An 18,885-nucleotide genomic window follows, 5' to 3' on the forward strand; every position below is an offset into this window, starting at 1 on the left:
CACCGTGAGTTCGTCCCACAGGGTCAAACAGTTACTGCTGCTTTCTACTTGGGAGTTTTACAACGATTAATGGGAAGAATTCGTCGAATTCGACCAGAATATCGCAATTCTGATGACTGGTGTTTGTTACACGATAATGCACCGAGTCACACGTCATTGTATGTTCGTCAATTTTTGGCACGAAATCAAGTCTGTGTGTTGAATCATTCGCCATATTCCCCTGATTTAGCACCATGTGACTTCTCTTTATTTCCAAAAATGAAAATGAAGTTGAAAGGACGCATTTTTAATGATATTGAAACCATCCAAAGAGAGTCTACGCGCATATTAGAGGCAATACCGAAAATTGAGTTTGAGCAGGCATTTGAATCACTATTGAATCAATGTAAAAAGTGTATTGAAGCAGGAGGAGAGTATTTTGAATAATTTAATAAAAAGATTTGAATAAAATTGTTTTGTTTCGTTTTTATAGATCCAGTCCCGGAATATAATTGCCGCACTGTGTACAAGTAAAAATAAATAGTGAATGTATTCATAGAGTTAATACTGTAAAATATTTAGGTATTGAAATTGATGATAAATTACGATGGAATAATCATATAAATAATTTAACACTGTCTTTATCTAGATTTATTGGAATACTGAAAAGAATAATGAGTTTTTTAAATTTTGAGATTGTTTTGCATTTATATCATGCTTGCATGGAACCCAAACTTCGATATATCATCTCCATATGGGGTACAGATTCCTCTTTTGTATTGATTAGGTTGCAAGTTATACAAAACAACTTTATAAGAGCATTATATAAGTTACCTTACGATTCTTCTATCACTTCTTTTTATAACCAGACCAAAATTGATAAAATAAAAGCTTTATATAAAAAACAAGTTCTTCTAGAAAGTTTTAAGCTAATAAAGGTGGGCAAGAAAGAATCTTATATAAGTGATGAGTTAAATAAATACTTTAGGCCAGGGGTGGCCAACAGTTTTTGCCCCCGGGCCGAATTGGAAAGAAAACTTTTTTCATGGGCCGAACCAGAGGCTGCCCTAGGAAGATTTTGTGGTGGTGCGAGATCTCATTGTGGTGTCACCCCGTAGAGACCAAATTGTACATAGAGATTACATATACATTTTTCACATTATCATACATTATCAACATTCTACACTGTGCTGAAGACATTTCTAATGGAGCGTTAACTCTAAACGCACAGTTAGTTGTTAACCTTTTTTTTTTTTTTTTTTTTTTTTTTTTTTTTTNATTATCAAATATACAAATATACTACAAATATTCAGATATACTTCTGTACTGATAATATATTCTAATAATACTAATATATTATAAAAATAGCAGATTGTCATTGGCAACGGCAAAAGAGTGGAAACATCATTCGCACTTGTTCGTAGAAAGTCCATTGGTCGCCTCACGTAACTACCGAACGGAAAATCCATTGCTTGAATCACGTAACGGCCAAACAGAAAATCCATTATTCGAGACACCACTGTATCTTATTTTCACTTGTAAAAAATTACTTTTCTGAACCATAACAAACTCAAAAGTACAGTTAGGGCACCAAACTAACACCAATACCACCCTGATAATTCTATGGTACGCACACATGCATATCTTTACAAATACTCTGTAACTATGAAACACTGATTTTAAATTTTATTATTGTAATTATAAATGATTGGACTGCATTCCACAATAAAATATATCACGGGAAAGAAAAAATGAGTTTTTTCCCGCCATTTTCATTCTAAACCGTATTATCATTATATATTTTGATAGCTAGCATTTTAAGGCTTATTTGTAAAAAATTTTGTTTGATTCTGTGCAATTGTTTATTTTTTGTGTCCCATCAAATATGGAAGATCGAAAGCATCATTTTTGGCATATTTTGCTTTTTTATTACCAAAAAAATCAAAATGCTGTTCAAGCAAGAAAAAAATTGTGGTACATGTATGCAGATGATGTGTTGAGAGAAAGATAGTGCCAAAACTGGTTTACAAAATTTCGTTCTGGCAATTTCAATATTGAAGATGAACCACGTTCTGGATGGCCAGTTGAAGCCAATAAAAACAAAATAAAGGTACTGATTGAAGCAAACTGCCGAATAACAACACGTGAAATCACTAAGAGATTAAATTTGTCAAATTGAACTGTTTATGATTACTTGAAACAAATTGGTTTCGTTTCAAAGCTCGATATATAGGTTCCACATATTCTTAAAGAGAGATGCTCTCTTTGGTGGAGATTTTAAGGAAATTTTTTTTTTGGGGGCTTTTACCAGACAAATTTGACAATTGATTGAAAAGTGTACTGCTATTGAGTAAACAAATTGAGTATTATCATCAAACAGAAAGTGTGGCCAGAATTGATCAACAAAACAGGTGTAGTGTTTTACCACAATAATGTCAAATTTCACACAAGTTTGGTAACTGGTCAGAAACTGTTATAACTTAGATGGGACATGCTATGACACCAACCATATTCGCCAGATGGAGCACACTGAGATTATTACTTGTTCCGGTCTATACAAATTTTTTTTAACTGTAAGACATTTACTTGAAATGACAATGTCAAAAATCACTTGGATCAGTTTTTTGTAAGCAACGATCAAAACTTTTATGAATGTGAAATNATCTGTTTCCAAAAATCCAAAGAAAAAATTTCATAAACCTAATGATTAGTAATTAAATTTTTAGATAGATATTTATAAAAATGTTAATTGAAAAAATTGAGACAAATGTTGGTAGTTTTATTATTTACCTCTGCTTCTTATGAAACTACATTTTTCATAAACAATTTTTTAAGATGTAAATAAAAAAAATAATAAAGTTTTATTATAATTGTTGTTATGTAGTAGTTTATTAGTAATATTAATTTAAACTGAAAATATATAATTTTATTTTAAACTAGCTGTACCCGGCCACGTTGCTGTAGCTCAAAATGTATCTATTATAAATGTATAACACACTCCATGGGGGAATTTCAAAAAATCCTGTCTTAGTGTACATTCTCTTGATGTACCGTATTAAAATGCAAAAAACTGCATGTAAAATAGTATAATAGAAAACCAGTTATTTGCAGTAAGCCTTAATTTTGTCCCTCTCCCGTGGGGGGATTTTGACATCTATATAATATAAAAACGTGCGTATCCGAATGCAACAGTGTGTCAAAATTTCAAAGCAATCGGTGAAGAACTTTTGGAGATTTAATATTTTGAACAAACGAACATTTACATTTTTTTTTTTTTTTTTAAATAATTTTTATGAAGATTTTTAAATTATACAAATAAATTTTTAAATTGATGATGAATTATAAATATCGTCAACTCCTGATTTAGTGGGAATAGGTTTATCATGGTTGGTGACAGCATGAATGCATGTGCAAGAGTCATTTTGTTCTCAATGATGCATGTGTAGTCATTAAATTTAGTAAAGTGTTGATTTTTTATGTTAATGTACTGTATTTCTATAATTTTCATAGTTATGTAACATAATTATTGTATAATTAATTACTATAATCATGATCTTTATTTAAAGTAATATACATGAAAAATTAAGGTCTATGGAGCAAGATGTTAATAATTCAAGTTTAGAAAGTGTTGGACTTCCTACTTTATAAACAATATCAATTAAATTTTCATTTAAAAAAGTTATGACATTTGTGGATAATACATTTGATAAATTATCTATTATAAATGCCTATAGGCCTAGGTCTCTTTCAAGTGAAAGAAATTCATTGTCACGCAAGTTAAAGTTGATTATAGCGAAATTAGCTATTACTACTACGAAGCAAAAAAATTATTGATAAAATTAAAGAGAATAAACTAAAAATTACCTCAAGTGCATGTAATATAATTAATGAAGAATATGAAATTTATATAAATGATCATCTTACACCATATGATAGAAATCTTTTTTTATAAAACTAGTTTTAAAGGAGGAGAGGAAAATACTAAATACTTGGACCAAAACTGGTATAATTTACATAAAGATTAATGCAACTTCTCCATCTTTACGAGCGTTTACGTTAGAGTATATTGAGAGTTTATTTCATGATGGAGGTTCTATTAAAACATAATAGCTAACTTTGAAAGGGATGGACTCTATATATTTTATAGTAATGTAAGATGCTTAAATAACAAATATCAGGAGATAAATCACATTATTTCTGGTTATGATTGTAAGTTTGGTATACTGGCTTTTTCTGAAACATGGACTAATGAAACTCATCCTCCGTTTAAAATGAATAATTTTAATATGGAAAAAATCAAAAGACAACCAAACCATCATAGAGATATAGTTTTGTTTATAAATAAGGATTTGATTTATATACCTGATTTGACATTTACTAAAGAGTACATAGATGTGATGACAATTTCTATTAATAAAGTTCTGATTGTAATTATTTATCGATCTCTGGCTTCAAACTACAGTTTATTTTTCGATGTAGTTTGAAGCATTTTAAAATTACTAAATTAAGAAATTATAAATTACTTATTATCAGCAATTTTAATATAGATTTACTTAAAGACTCTTCAGTAAGTACTTGTAACTTGTTAAACTTTTGTTTTTCAGAAAATTTATCACTTTTGGTTGATCAGAGGCAACTGACCAGATCTGATAAAGACACTCACTCTTGATTGACTTCGGGTTAACCAATATAAGTGAGTCAGAATTTTTAATTCATCAGGACTTATTGTCGGATCATACACCAATAGTTTTCTTTCTTCCTAGGAAAGATATGGAAATGGGTGGTAAATCGCTAAAAACACGTAGGAAAATAAATAATTCATCAATACATCTTTTACGTAATGCACTGTCAGCTTGTTTTGCTTGGAATTACTATTATTCCACAGATCTTTCTGTTGACCAATTGGCAGATTACTTTCAGGTTATCCTGCAGATTTTGATTGATAAACACTTTCCTATAATACAGTAGAGCGTCGATTTTCCGAATCAATTGGGGACTGGGGTTGTCCGGATAACTGATTTATGTATGAAAAAATAGTTTAACGTATCCAATGTTGAAATTTTTCTCCATTGCGTGTCGCTTCGCGTTGAATTTTCGTCAATGTTAAGCCTAACAAAGACTATTGTATCATTAAAAATTATTTTTTTATTTTGTACAAACAAAATAAATATATTGAAAAATATAAAAATAATAAAAAATTATACTTCAGATGTTAATTTAGTATCAAAAACGTAAAATATTTGAGTAGCCCAAGACATAGCNTTCCTCAACAGGGAAATTCCTTCGTAATTCATTTAAATAATAGGAATTCTTTGCAAACCTTATTCTAAATACAGTTGAAATGAGGCTCGTTCAATGAGGTGAGAAAACTTCACTGTAAAAGATTTGTTCTATGATTTTTAGTAAGGTAAACTTTACTCAAAAAGCCTTAATTTACTGAGGTTTTTAACAACAAGCTAATATTTTTGAGGTTGAATGAAGCTCTGAGGAAACCAAGGCTTGTTCAAGTGAGGTTTCATCGCCTTATTAAGATAAAAAAAAAATTATTTTTAGAGCCTCCTAAAATTAAAATAAATTATTGTTTAACGTAGGCCTACTTATTTTTTAAATATTTCGACTATTTTAGAGGTAAAAAGATAGAAAATTAAACTAAAAATACACTAAATTTAGCATCAAAACGTATTATTATTCATACGAAAGTATTATTCAACATGAAAAAACCTCTCCCGCATCACCAACCTATTGCAAATTTACAGCATCTTAATTAGCTTCGGTGTGGAGAAATTTTTATAAAAATACAAATAAAAGAAAGAAAAAAAATGTAGAAAAGAATAATCTAAACAATGATATATTCACATTAAAGAAAATTAAATCCAAATAAAGTAACATTCAACTACTATAATAAAGTGTGGGAAGCGGTTTACAAGTTAAATTCCAAACTCTGTAGGGAGTGAGAGGGACAAACTCGTCACGTGATGATGAAAGGGGTTGACGTAATGAAATCTTTAAAAGTATTTTATTAAAAACAGAGCACCGGGCTTGCTTTTACAAATTCACTTTCAATTACGCCACACTTCCGAGGGTAGAAGCGACTTGACTGTCCATTGTGTTTAGCGAATTTTCAAGTAAAAATCCACACTAGAACGTAAACTGTAGAGATTTTTTTTTTCTTTCTTTTTGGTAAGGTTTTTCTTCCATTATCTCTATCTTTTGTCTATTGTTTTCTATTATCCAACATTATTTTGAGTGTAGGAAACGAAAGTAAGCAAGAGGGATCCCCCGGAGGGTGGCACATTTCACAATCTTTGAAAGCTTAATTGCTGAGAGACTCTGGAATAAATCTCGAATGAATTAATTTATGATAATTAAAATTTATACAATTTACTGGGAAGAAAATAATTGATATACCTTTTATTTAATAGCTTGAAAAATCATGGAGAAAGGGGGGTAGAGAAGTGAGAGAGAGAGAGAGAGAGAGAAGAAAATGGAGGAGGAATCTGCGGAGGATAATGGGGAGAAGAGGCAACAGTTCAAAAACGCATCAATCGATTTGATAAATCAATTTCTACCATAATTCAAAAATATCTGTCAAAATCTTTGGTCATTTGTTACTATAGTAGCATCGTAATCTTTGTATGAGTCAGCTAATCTGGCAAGTATCATCGTCACCCCCCAGATTTGGATACGTAATATGATATTATATGGCTAAAGTGATTAGTTTTTCTGTCTGTAGTAGTGCAGCTTCGAATGGAGTTGTATCGGTAAGTTACAAATGATAGGGTAGATAAGTTAAACAAATATGTCGTTGAGGTGTTCTGCTACTACTTGATGACGACAAATTACAAAGCAGAATAAGACCCGGTACGACTTTTAATAAGTTTAGTCGATAGTAGTTTGATTTATTTTTGCATAATAATCGAGTAGAATGTGCTGTAAATATACTGTTAATACCATAGAAGTTAAAGATGGACAGACAAAGGAGAAGCAAACAAGCGACCTTGATGAAATGGAGAAAGGTCAGCCTTTCTTGACTGCAGGCAACTCAACAACCATCGTCATTGTCTGCGACCATACCTGATGTCAGACGAAGTAAAGCGAGCGAATGATGATCGTTTGACGATTTATCATCCTTTTTTTTCGCTTCCAAAATGGTCAAAGATATATGAAGATTAACCTTTAATTGTTATTTTATTGAAATTATATACTATTACATCGATACGTCGAGGTGGGGGGAGGGTAGGTACAGTGTACCTTAACCACAGAAGGGTGTAGGACACAATAGAAAATTGACTACATTTTTATCGACGTTTTCTAAATAGGTGATTAAAAAACGTTACTTACACTAACATCACTTATGACAATGTAATCAGAAGCATTTTATTGACAAGGAGAAGTTTTTTTTTATACTTCTTCTTCTATCTTTATCCATTGTTGTACTTAATGCGTTCTCTCCATTCCATGCCTAATGACATTAACACTCCATTCTTTACATTTGCAGATATGCAAAAGACAGCTTTTATCTTTGCTCCCGGTTCTGCATCATTTAACGAATTCTTACTCCAGATATGTAAATTTACGTACAAATATAAGCAAATGTTCTTTAATAGCAGGTAATGTTTCAAACCAGTGATTCTGTACATCATTATACCCAGAGGGTAGATGGTTGTAATTAAGCCGCCTCCATAAGCAAATCTAACCATCTCATCGACAATGCATCAATGAAAGGTACCTCCCCTGATACAATCAACCGAAACTTTACTAATATACCCCCCTCTCCAGACCCTCGAATTATTACTACTCGTGTGCGTAAACTTGGCCAAACACCCCACGGATTATGGAAGAAAATTGTTTAGAAAGTGATAAAAATATTAACTCCAAACACTCGGGAATATTTACAGTGGCATAAATCATGGCGTGTGGAAGCTTGCTGCATTGTTTACGTCTATACAACGAGTGTTTAAAGATTTCGTAAAGGCCCTAAATATTTTTAGACTTTTCGAGGTAATACGCAATACTCCAGACAAAAGATTCTTCTTTGTTTCTACTGTTTTAAACAAGGCACTAGTTTAAAGCATCAATATTTTAAGATTCTACAGGGTTTGCTTATTGTCTATATTTCTGTATCTCTCTCAAAGAAGACTTTGAGACTTTTAAACAAAGAAAAAGGCCTTCTTCATTGTTTAAATTCTCAAAGAAGGCCTCAAACACCACTCGAAGAAAGAGAAACAAGTGTTTACAGTCGAACATTTTGACCTTCTTTGTTTAGTTTTCGAGAAGGCTCTAAATATCGTAGACTATATTTAACCCCATATAGAACTCTTTAGGTGATAAGAATAGGTAAGGAGACACCGAAAAGTTTTCATCCGGCACTTAACATTGTTTCTATTTCTAAGATCTCTTACAATAAAGGCCACTCTGGGGTTGCTTAAAGAGTTCAACAGCTCGGTATATTCCTTCTTGATTATAAAGAAATTATCTTTTTAGTGTCTTAAAGAAAAATCTAGAGTAGTTATTATCATAACAAGGCAAGTTGAGTTTTAATGTTGTAGAAAATATTTTCTACTCTAACTTAGCACCATAAAAATTTACTTTAACTGCACATCGTTTTGCCTAGTAGTCAGCTTTCTTGGGGATTTTTTTTTTCCACGACACCAATAAAGATAACGCTTTCCTTTACAACGAGGGACAAGCATCGTTGAGTAGGAAATTTTCGACTCGAGGTTGACCTTTTTTTTGTACTAACCTCACCTGCGAGTCGGCCACCAAACATCAACATCAGCACCTCGTTTGTATTATCTTTTACGACATGTTGAAGTGTTAAGAAAAGAAAAAAAAAATGGCAAACACAAAACTCTTCCACATACACACACAAACACACACCCCTTTTTTATACATCCTTTTATAATGGCAATTGGGCCCTTTCTGAAATTCTCTACTTCCCCTTTTCTAATGAGAGTAATTGCTTTAAATTTATAAAAGAATTCCTTGGCTATGGCACCAAATGGTAAAGTCAGTTACTAGAGGGGCTTTGAATGAAAACAAACAGCGACTGCATCAATCGATACCGACACTTGCTTGCTTTAGCAGGCAGGAGAATGTGGCTAGCCTCTCTCATCATTCTTACCCCCATTCACTACGTCTGAATAAAGCAAAAATCGTACAGGTTCGGCTTATGAATTTAAAAAAAAACAAAGAAAACACTAAAAAAAAGAAAAAAAAACGTCCATTCCCGATTTATTCCCTATTTTCTATTGTTCTACTTGAGTGGAGAGTGTATCTTCGATCAGACTTCACCCCCTCTAAAAATACATATACGTTTTACAAACTTCCTCCCATTTTTCTATAGTAAAAATCCCGGATAACCAATTGCTTCTTTCCGTTTACAAAAGGCTATTCATTGAAGAGCTCGGACCGCTTTCATTGACGAAGGTGACCCTTATGAGCTCCCTTCTTGCTTATTTCTCGCTAGAAATCCCAGCTAATTCTCGTGAAAGGGCACGGAAAAAGGTAACCCCTACCAATACAAACATGCCAAGACGTAACTTTGTTACACGGTTTATCGAGTAGAGCATAAACAACTTTCTTTTTTTTTTTTTTTTTTCTTTCTTTCTTTCGGTATCAGAATTTTTCATCAACATATTCGGACTTAAGTAGCTAATATTGAAGGATTAATTGTGGGCCGCATAAATTCATTAGACAGGCGATATGTTGGCCATGCCTGCCTTAGGCCTTCTAACTACAACTATCAATGGAAAAATAATTTGATTCTACCAAAAGTTAAGGATGAGACAATCTATCAACTTATATATAACTGGAATGCTTTAAAAGAAGAATACAAAGATTTGAGTACTTACAGGTAATTTAAATGGGCTGTAAAAAAATTGAGCTGTGATTAGTTGTGTGTATTTTTATTTTATTATTATTTTTTTTCTTTTCTCTGTTCTTTTTATTGTTTTGTTGATTGTATATTATGTAAATGTCTGTATCTTTAGTTTTTTTTTTTTATCCTTGAAAAAGGCCAATGGTCATAGGGTCGTTTGGTTAAATAAAAAAAATATAAATATATAGTTTTTAAATGAGTAGTCTTTGTGATTGGTAATGAGTTATATTTTTCATGTTATACTGTGCATTTTACTTTATTTAGCTTGTTGAAATATAGCAGTGTCTATTATTGTGCTCATAGTTATTTTCAAGTAATTTGCAAACTTACCATGAAATTCAAAATACCACAGTCTATGAACCCTCCACTATCTTTCTAAATTAGTAGTTGACTGTACATATTTAAATTACCATCATCACAGAATTATGTACCAGAAGTACAGTATTTACATTATATACAATATTCATTAACTCTCTGATTTGAAATCAATGAGATTATATACGTACAGTAGATGACATGGCTATATCTGCCATATTTTTTCCATAAACTCTAATATGTCTCATGAACAATCCATTAGAAAGGTGATCTGGGTTCAAACTCCCCAGAAAGTTATGCACTATTCTCAACAGGTTAATAACTGACAACCTATAATCATTATTGTCTGTTTTATGTTCAATTGGCAGATGGCTGAGATGGCTAAGGCATCATCTATTACTCAAATCCAGGCAGTTTAAAAATTCCAGAAATTTTTTGGGTCTGTCCTGGATATGTCAGGCCCCATCCCTCACCATCTGGCTTTCCCATTGTGGACTTGGCCTGGCCAAACCTACAATGAGCCTGAAAAAAAAGGCCATCTTAGTACCCATAGGTAAGAAAGAGTAAATAAAAAGTACTATAATCCAAAAAAATTTATACCTAAATATTGTAAATTATTTATATAAAATTTGCTTTACAAGTGCAAATTACTTTTTAATTCCTTTAAAATCTTTTCCTAATAAAAACAATTCTGCAGAATCCATACGACTAGCAGGAGGTTTAATCCGCTTCACTGAACTGAAAAATTTCTTCATGTTCATTTCAAGATCATTTACACTATCTCCATCCCATACTTTGCAAAGTATAGTACCACCTATAGATAATATTCGTATAGAAAACTGTAATACAGTATAAGCAAGTGATATAATATTAGTTACATCTAATTCTTTTATGCCTGATGCTCTAGGTGCCATATCACTTAAAACAATATCAGCATTAGATCCATCAAGTATATCTATTACTTTTTTCTGTGTAGAAGGATTTTTAAAATCAGCTTCTTGTAAAATTGTTACTCCATCTATTGGTGCAACATGAATAATATCTAAAGCAATTACTTTTCCTTCAGTATGATTTTCTGAAAAAAAAAAAAATAATAATAATAATAATAATGTAATCATGTTTGTTCATTTATATAATTTATATCTTTTTATTAATATCATTATATAAATCAATGTACTGTATTTACTTGCATATAAGACAAGATTTTTATTCATTTTTCAATGCTTCAAAAACCTAGGTCGTCCTAGATGTGCAAGTGAAGGATTCTTTGCGTTTTTGCAATAATAATAACTGTGTATTCAAATTTTTTACCAGATACTCACCCTCTAGTGTTTAAAAACAAAAGTACTTTATTTAGGTCATTTGAATTGTTCTTGTGTATTGTCAGGAGTAAAGACAAATAACATTCAGGAAAGCAAAGGTTTTGAATTGAATTCCAAAATCACACAGAAGCCCAATATAATTTTTAATCCATTCCCACATGAAAACAGATGATTATCAGAAAACAGAATTCAGAGAAACTTGTAAGTGTAATCAATGGAGAGTGGATTCCACTGTTAAGAATTGGCAAAAAAGGTTATGTTGTCGATTTTTACAAAATTATTCTTAAAGTTTAAAATGCTAGTAATGTTTGCAGGACAATGTGTGCATTTGATAATATTTTATTTGAAATCAAATGAAATAAAATTAAAACTGTATTAATAAATCTAATTTTCTTTATTTTGATTTTTAAAGTAACACCTTGTCATATACACGAGTAAATACGGTAATTTACAAAACAACCTATTTTTTGATCAACATATACTGTATATCAAGGTTGCCAATGTGCAAGTAATTTCCCAATTTTTGGATATTTTCAATTATGGTGGGTAATTTCAGAAATTTTAATTTTAAGTTTTAATATCTTAATAGTTTGTTATTGCACTGAAGTTAAATCCATGTTTTGCAATCTTCAATCATTTGCACTTTCAATAACATGATGGTGTAATAACCAGTGTAATACGTTGCATATAAACATACACAACATTATTAAATGAACTGGAATATTATAATTATAAAGATTACAATGCACATAAGTCCAAAATGTATCTAATTAAAAATTATTCCTTTATGGATTCACATACATTGTAACCTTTATAATCCATAAAGAAATCATTTTTACTTTAGTGCTTTTATTAGATTTATCAATGATGATGGGTCTGCACTACATCCATGAAGGTAAGATGTGAAATGGCACAGCTGAAACTGGGAGACATAGAAGCCATAAGAGAAACAATCTAAGGAATACACAAAGCACATTATTCATAAATGATTTCCTACAGAAGAGAACAAGTAAACATGGATACTTTCAGGTAATTTTTGAATGCAATATGGGTAATTTTCTTCATTTAGTTTGGCAATACTTATCTATCTATCTATCTATATATATATATATAGGTGTGTGTGTGTGTGTTTAATATAATATATAACTCTGCTATGCAATCTCTAGAGAAAATATGCCAGTCCCAAGCCTGGAAAAAGGATTGATGTGTGTCGATGCACTAACTATAAAACAACAATACTAATGAAATCTGATGTCAATACAAGCAAAAGATAAAAAATGCTGGCTCAGGTGTCGCCTGGAAAACAAGGTCTGTGACACCAACCAAGCAGTTGGGTCGAAAAATTGGCTATCAAAAAAAAAAGAAAAGAAAGCTTCACCCAGCAATGAGAGTCCTTTCAGTAGGAACTTGGACTGTCAGAATGTTGTAGTCACCTGGAAAACTAGAGCTTTTTCGGAAGGAAATGGAGAGATATCAATGCAACATATTAGGCTTAGCAGAAATACATTGGACGACATCGGGAGAATTGAATGGTGGTGAAGTCATCTAGTTGAGAAATGACACAAGACATGAAGCTGGTGTTGGATTTCTGCTTAGTAAAAGAGCATAAGTAGCATTGTTAGGATATTGATTGATAGGATAGTGCAAGATTGATGATGACAAGGTTTGAAGCAAAGCCATTTAATATATCAGTAATACAGGTATATGCACCTACCTCAGATAGCAGTGAAGAGGAGATTGTGAACTTTTCTATAAAGATCTAAGCATGATAATAGAGAAAACACCGCTGAGAGATGTGATCATCATTGGAAGTGACTGGAATGCTAAGATTGGAAATAATAATGAAGGTTTGGAAAGAGTAATGGGTAAGTATGGATATGGAGGAAGGAATGAACGAGGGGAAAGACTGCTTGAATTTGCCCTAGATCAGCGTTTCTCAACCTCTAATGAATCGTCGCCCCCTTCAATAAAACCGTTACGTAGTATCGCCCCCTTCACTCCAAAATTCCGATGCTGAGGGCCAAGGCTAACGCCAAATTCATACTGCATTGAATAGACTAGTCACTAGTATAATGTTATTTGTTTGATTATTGTACAATATAACGAATAAAATATCTAATTATTCTTAATATAATGTTTTACTATATCGCCCAGAAAATTGTTTTCGTCCCCAAAATATAAATTGTTACTAATAGCCCCCTCAACATGGAAAAACGCCCACATGGGGGTGATATCGCCCCCGTTGAGAAACACTGCCCTAGATCAAGATTTAATGATATGCAACACCAAATTCCAGCAAAAGAACTGTAGAAAATGGATATGGAGATCAAGTGATGGAATAACAAGAAACATGATTGATATAAGTTTGATTCAATGGTCAACATCAGTTCAACAGCATTGAACCTTTCAGGGAGCTGACATAAATTCTGATCACAGCTTAGTCATTGCAAACATAAAGAAAAAACTGAAGAGGAAATTTAATGCACATTTCCAAAAGAAGAGACATTTCAAAGCTAAAAAATGAGAAAATAGGGAGCATATATAGAAATACACCTAAGAAGAAGATAAAAACCCTAGGCAAGATGGAAGAGCTAGACACAAGAGTGGAAGAAATAACAAAGGCAATAAGAAAAGCAATTGAGCAGACCCTACCAGAAGAGAAAAATATCAACAAATGGATCACACAAGAAACCCTAAAGCTTGTCCAAGAGAAAAGAGTTCTTAGGCTTAGAAGAGACATTTCTGAAGAATTGGAAAAACAGTAAGGTAAAGTGCAATGAAGTGAAAAAAGCAGTTAGGATGGATAAAGTGAAATGGCTAAAGAATCAGTGTAGAAACATAGAAAAATATTATGGAGAATGTAAGACTAGAGAAGTATATAAGATGATCAGAAATGGAAACCAAAGCAAATGGCAATCAAAGATGAGAAGGAAGAGGTTTTTAGTGGACAGGGTAGAAGTCCTACAGAGGTGGACAAGTTATTGCTCTGAAATATACAAGGAAATGTTAGATACAGAGGTATTAGAAAATCTAGTAGATGAATGAAGGAAGATATCACCACCAAGTGTTGAAAATGAAAATGATATTATGAGGGAGGAAGTTGAAAGGGCAGTGAAACAGTTAAAAGACAATAAGAGTCCCAGACATGACAAAATCACAGGAGGAATGATTAAGCATGGAGGAGAAAGCTTAATTGATGAGATACACCAAATGTGCAATGAGATATGGGAAACAAGTCAAGATACCTAAAGAATAGGCAAAATCAGTATTGGTGACAATACATAAGAAAGGCAATAGGTTAGAGTGCAAAAATTATAGAATGATTGCCCTAACAAGCCACATAGGAAAAATTCAGATGATGATCTTAAAGGAGAGAGTAAGTAGTTTGATGGAAGAACACTTAGCAGATGAACAGGCAGGTTTCAGGAAAGACAGAAGTACAACGCAGCAGATTGTTAAGATTAATCATATTTGTTTTGTAAACCACGCTTAAGTTAAGCGTCATCTTTTCATTTTTTGTATGTCTGACCATCAAAAGACCGCTCGGGATCAAGTGTGTTTATAATTTGAAAGATAACATTGTCAGTTGTATAACAAAAGGTAAATTGTTTACAAACTGAGTCCTTGTCTATTATCTGATAACTGTATACTTTTATTTCGTCAATTGTTCATGATAACAGATGTCTTTTGTGTAAGATCCAAATCGGATGTGTGCAAGTTAATAAATGTTCTTGTTAATCTTATCTCGCCTTTTGATTTGTTCACGGTTACTAGAAATCACCACAAAGATACTAGCATTATGGCTATTAGTTGAAAAGGCAAGAAGAAAGCAGAAAAACATCTATTCCTGCTTTGTGGACTTTCAGAAGACAGCATAGACCAAAAAGCCACCTTGGCAGTGCTAAAATCTTATGGAATGAATCATAAACTAATAAACCTGCTAAGTTATATTAATGATAATGCAGAAGCAGCTGTGAGATTGTGTGGGGAGCTAAGAAATTGGTTCAAACCAAAAAGAGGCATCAGACAGGGAGATCACATATCCCAAGCTATCTTCATAAGTCTCTTAGAAAGAGTCATGGATAAGATGATGCAAGAGATGCAGGGAACATCAGTTCATGGTGTAAAATTCAGTAACCTGAGATTTGTAGATGATATAGTTATCATTGAAGAAAGTGAAGAACAACTAGATAAAACATTACATCTGCTTAATGAAGAAGGAAAAAGATATGAACTGACTATCAATAGCAAAAAAACTAACAAGTAAGACAATGATATTTGGTGATAACAACATGACAAGAAACTTCCTAGTAGATAGGAAAGAAATTGAAAATGTAGAGCACTTTACATATTTAGGAAGCAAACTTGCCTGTAATCTGGATTGCAAAAAAGAAATAGCAATTAGAATAGCCAAGGCAAAAACAAATTTGAAAGCAATGGACAAAATCTGGAAAAGAAAAGCAATTAGTTTGCAGACAAAATTAAAAGTATTGAACACCTACATCTTCTCCTGCGTGCTGTATGCCTGTGAGACATGGGTAATAACAAAAGATATGGAAAGAAAAATATTAGCATTTGAAAGACACTGTTACAGAAATACCTTACAAATAGGATGGATGCAGAAATTCACAAATGAAGAACTTTATAATAGGATATATATAAAAAAGAATCTCTTACAAAAATATTATACAATGAAAACTTCAACTGTTTGGACACATCTGAAGAATGAATGAAAACTGAAAAATTAAGACTTTAATGTATGGTATTATGGATGGATCCAACAAAAGAGGCAGACCATATAGAGAATGAATTGATGATGTGAAGAAATGGTGTGGAGTGAATGTACAGGAATTGAGAAAATCAGCAATGGAAAGAGAGAAATGAAAGAAATTAGTGGAAAAGGCATCAGACACCAACAGGCAATGAGCCCAGGGTTAATGATGATGATGAATATAATATATAGATATACATTATATTACATACATTTTATATATTGTATAGTGATTATTAAACAACTTTCTACATAATACAATTAAATTCAAAACAGTGTAATCTATTATAAATTTGAGTATGATATTAGGGCATTTCAAGTAAAAGATTATAAACTTCTACTAAAATGTGTTTAAAATATTTTACTAAAGAAAAAATACAGACAATACAACTTGTCATAAATTGAATGAGTCAAGATATAGGATAAACAAGAGAGGAATAAAAAGTAAAAGAGACTTCTATTTCCAATAATGAAATCATCTTAAAATGTCAATAAATCTCATCAGATAAATATGGTAAATTTTTTATATCAAAATCATATTTAATGTGCTAGTTTTATTTATAGTAAATAGAATAGTTACAAATATAAATTTCTCATCTCAAAATATAATCAAACTGAATTTGATATATCTCAGACAGACATAAGTAACTTAGGTAACCACTTTTACCCCATTTTAATAGCGTTCATTTTAATTTACTTAATTTTTTATTTTTAATTCATTTTAGTTTCATTTGTTTTCATTCTTTGGTTTGGTTTTAATTATACACCTTTTATCCAGGAGTCACAAGTNGTTAATTTAGTATCAAAAACGTAAAATATTTGAGTAGCCCAAGACACAGCCAAAGATTGAAGCGCCACAGCACTGGCGAAAATTTAAATTTGCCGACTGAAAATCTTTCGGATGATTGACTTTCGGAAAATCGACGCTCTACTGTAACACTAAATAAGAAAACAAAGATAAAGCGAAAGGCATTTTTGGCAAAAATTATTTCAAGTGATACTATAAAGTTAATTAGCCAGAAGATGAGGTTTAAACAATTAAACAAGTGTTGTATTTTAGGAGATCTACATGCAAAAATATTAATGGAATTGAGGGGGCTATCCAAGGATATTAGAAATAAAATTAGGCAAGAGGCGGAAGATTACTATGACAGACAATTCTCTAATATATGTTCCTCTACAGAATTTTGGCAAGAGATTAAACGTCTATCTATCGAAGTAGTTAAAACACAGGATGATACACAAATTAATCAGTTGAAACATAATGGTAAACTTTTTCAAAATGAAGAAAAAATAAGTAATATTTTTGCTGAACACTATATAGAGACAGATGGGAGGCTTTGTCACATCAACATTAAAAAATAATTTTTTCTCACATTCCTCTTCATGTGGTATGGTTGATTCTTTTGTTTTGGAAGAGACTTCTCCTAAAGAGATTTTTGATTATATTATGAGTGTAAAAGCAAATACTGTGGACATTGATAAGTTAAATATATTTATTTTAAGACAAATAGCAGATATAATTGTGTGAGATTCTGAACATCCCCCTTTTATTAATTGAAAATTTATGTCAAATCCATAAATGTTAGAAATAATATTTCTGATTTAAATGAAAGAATTTTAAGTTAAAAATGAAGGAAACTGGTAAAAGTCACTTCCTTCTCAACAGAAGTTTGACATCCTTTTTGTTTTCCCTTAACTTCATAAATTTTGAGTCACATACAGTCCAGTTACCCCTCTGTAAACCCCCACTCTTCCTAAACACATGGGAATAATACAATTTTCTGATTGGAGAAAAACATCAAAAAAGGGAATTCTTTAGTATCATTCAGGGAGTATACCACAAAATTCCATAAGAGAAGGACATATTCCATATCATCTCCCCACGGCCAACGCCCATAATCGACTCCGAAGTTCATACAAAGTTTGTTATTAAGTTACTGTTAAGTTCAGTGTAACATGTGTGAGACGTGTCAGGTGTGTGGATGTCGGCAGGTGGTGATGGACAGTCCACTGCTTGGTCACACGTGTCGGGTGGGTGAGGTGACGGTGTCCCCTGGAATGTGGGGAGATTGTCCCGGCTAGTTAGGGGTGTGTAGAGTGAGAGAGTGTGTGTACTGACCAGGGAGCTAAAAAAAGTGAGTAGCTGTGTGGCTGGTCCAGTATTGTAACTATCAAAAAATGGTGGAGTGCCAGAGAGTCACTCACTGATTTGGAGATATTAAAGTGATTTTTTGTGTTGTTATTGTTAGAAAGGAAGCGTGTACTATGTTCTTGTTGACTGTCTAAACGAAAACATTCTACACCACCATCATCACAACATTTGTATACAACAGTTACTAAGTAGAAGAAAATGTTTATTGAAGTGCCGCCGAAGAATTAACCAAAGATAAGAACATTCGCAGCGATCTGGAAATTAAGAAGAATATATTTTGAGGTAGTATGATTTCGAATGAAATGTGATCTCTCTCTCCACGAAATTATATATATATATATATATATATATAGAAGGTTGAGTTTGTAAATTTTGTTGTCTTATTAAATTATCAATATTTTTATCTTTAAGTAAAGTCTCATAATGTCTGAATCAAAATATTTCATCCTCTCCATATTGATTC

At 32.0% G+C, this 18,885-nt stretch overlaps 2 protein-coding genes across 9 annotated transcripts in view; one reads left to right on the forward strand and one right to left on the reverse strand.

The window, feature by feature from the left end:
* The window catches only part of LOC111621977 (M-phase phosphoprotein 6-like), an 18,970-nt gene extending 13,939 nt beyond the window's left edge, over nucleotides 1-5,031 (forward strand). The window contains exon 5 of the mRNA XM_023364265.1: nucleotides 4,584-5,031. Within this exon, the coding sequence (XP_023220033.1) occupies nucleotides 4,584-4,605 (22 nt within the window). The 3' untranslated portion in view covers nucleotides 4,606-5,031. The remainder of the gene's footprint in view (nucleotides 1-4,583) is intronic.
* Nucleotides 5,032-9,593: 4,562 nt separating this feature from the next.
* The window catches only part of LOC111621976 (rRNA methyltransferase 2, mitochondrial-like), a 44,786-nt gene continuing 35,494 nt past the window's right edge, over nucleotides 9,594-18,885 (reverse strand). For 6 of the 8 annotated variants that reach the window (XM_023364259.1, XM_023364263.1, XM_023364261.1 and 3 more), the window contains 2 exons: nucleotides 10,826-11,249; nucleotides 9,594-10,696 (listed from right to left, as the gene is read on the reverse strand). In XM_023364259.1, coding sequence (XP_023220027.1) covers nucleotides 10,630-10,696; nucleotides 10,826-11,249 — 491 coding nt within the window. In that variant the 3' untranslated portion in view covers nucleotides 9,594-10,629. Of the gene's footprint in view, nucleotides 10,697-10,774; nucleotides 11,250-18,885 lie in introns of all 8 variants that reach the window. The other 2 variants (XM_023364264.1, XM_023364258.1) reach the window with 2 other exon arrangements.

The sequence above is a fragment of the Centruroides sculpturatus genome, unplaced genomic scaffold, assembly GCF_000671375.1.
Source record: "Centruroides sculpturatus isolate CEXI.00-Female unplaced genomic scaffold, Cexi_2.0 scaffold82, whole genome shotgun sequence".
NCBI classification, from domain to species: Eukaryota; Metazoa; Arthropoda; class Arachnida; order Scorpiones; family Buthidae; genus Centruroides; species Centruroides sculpturatus.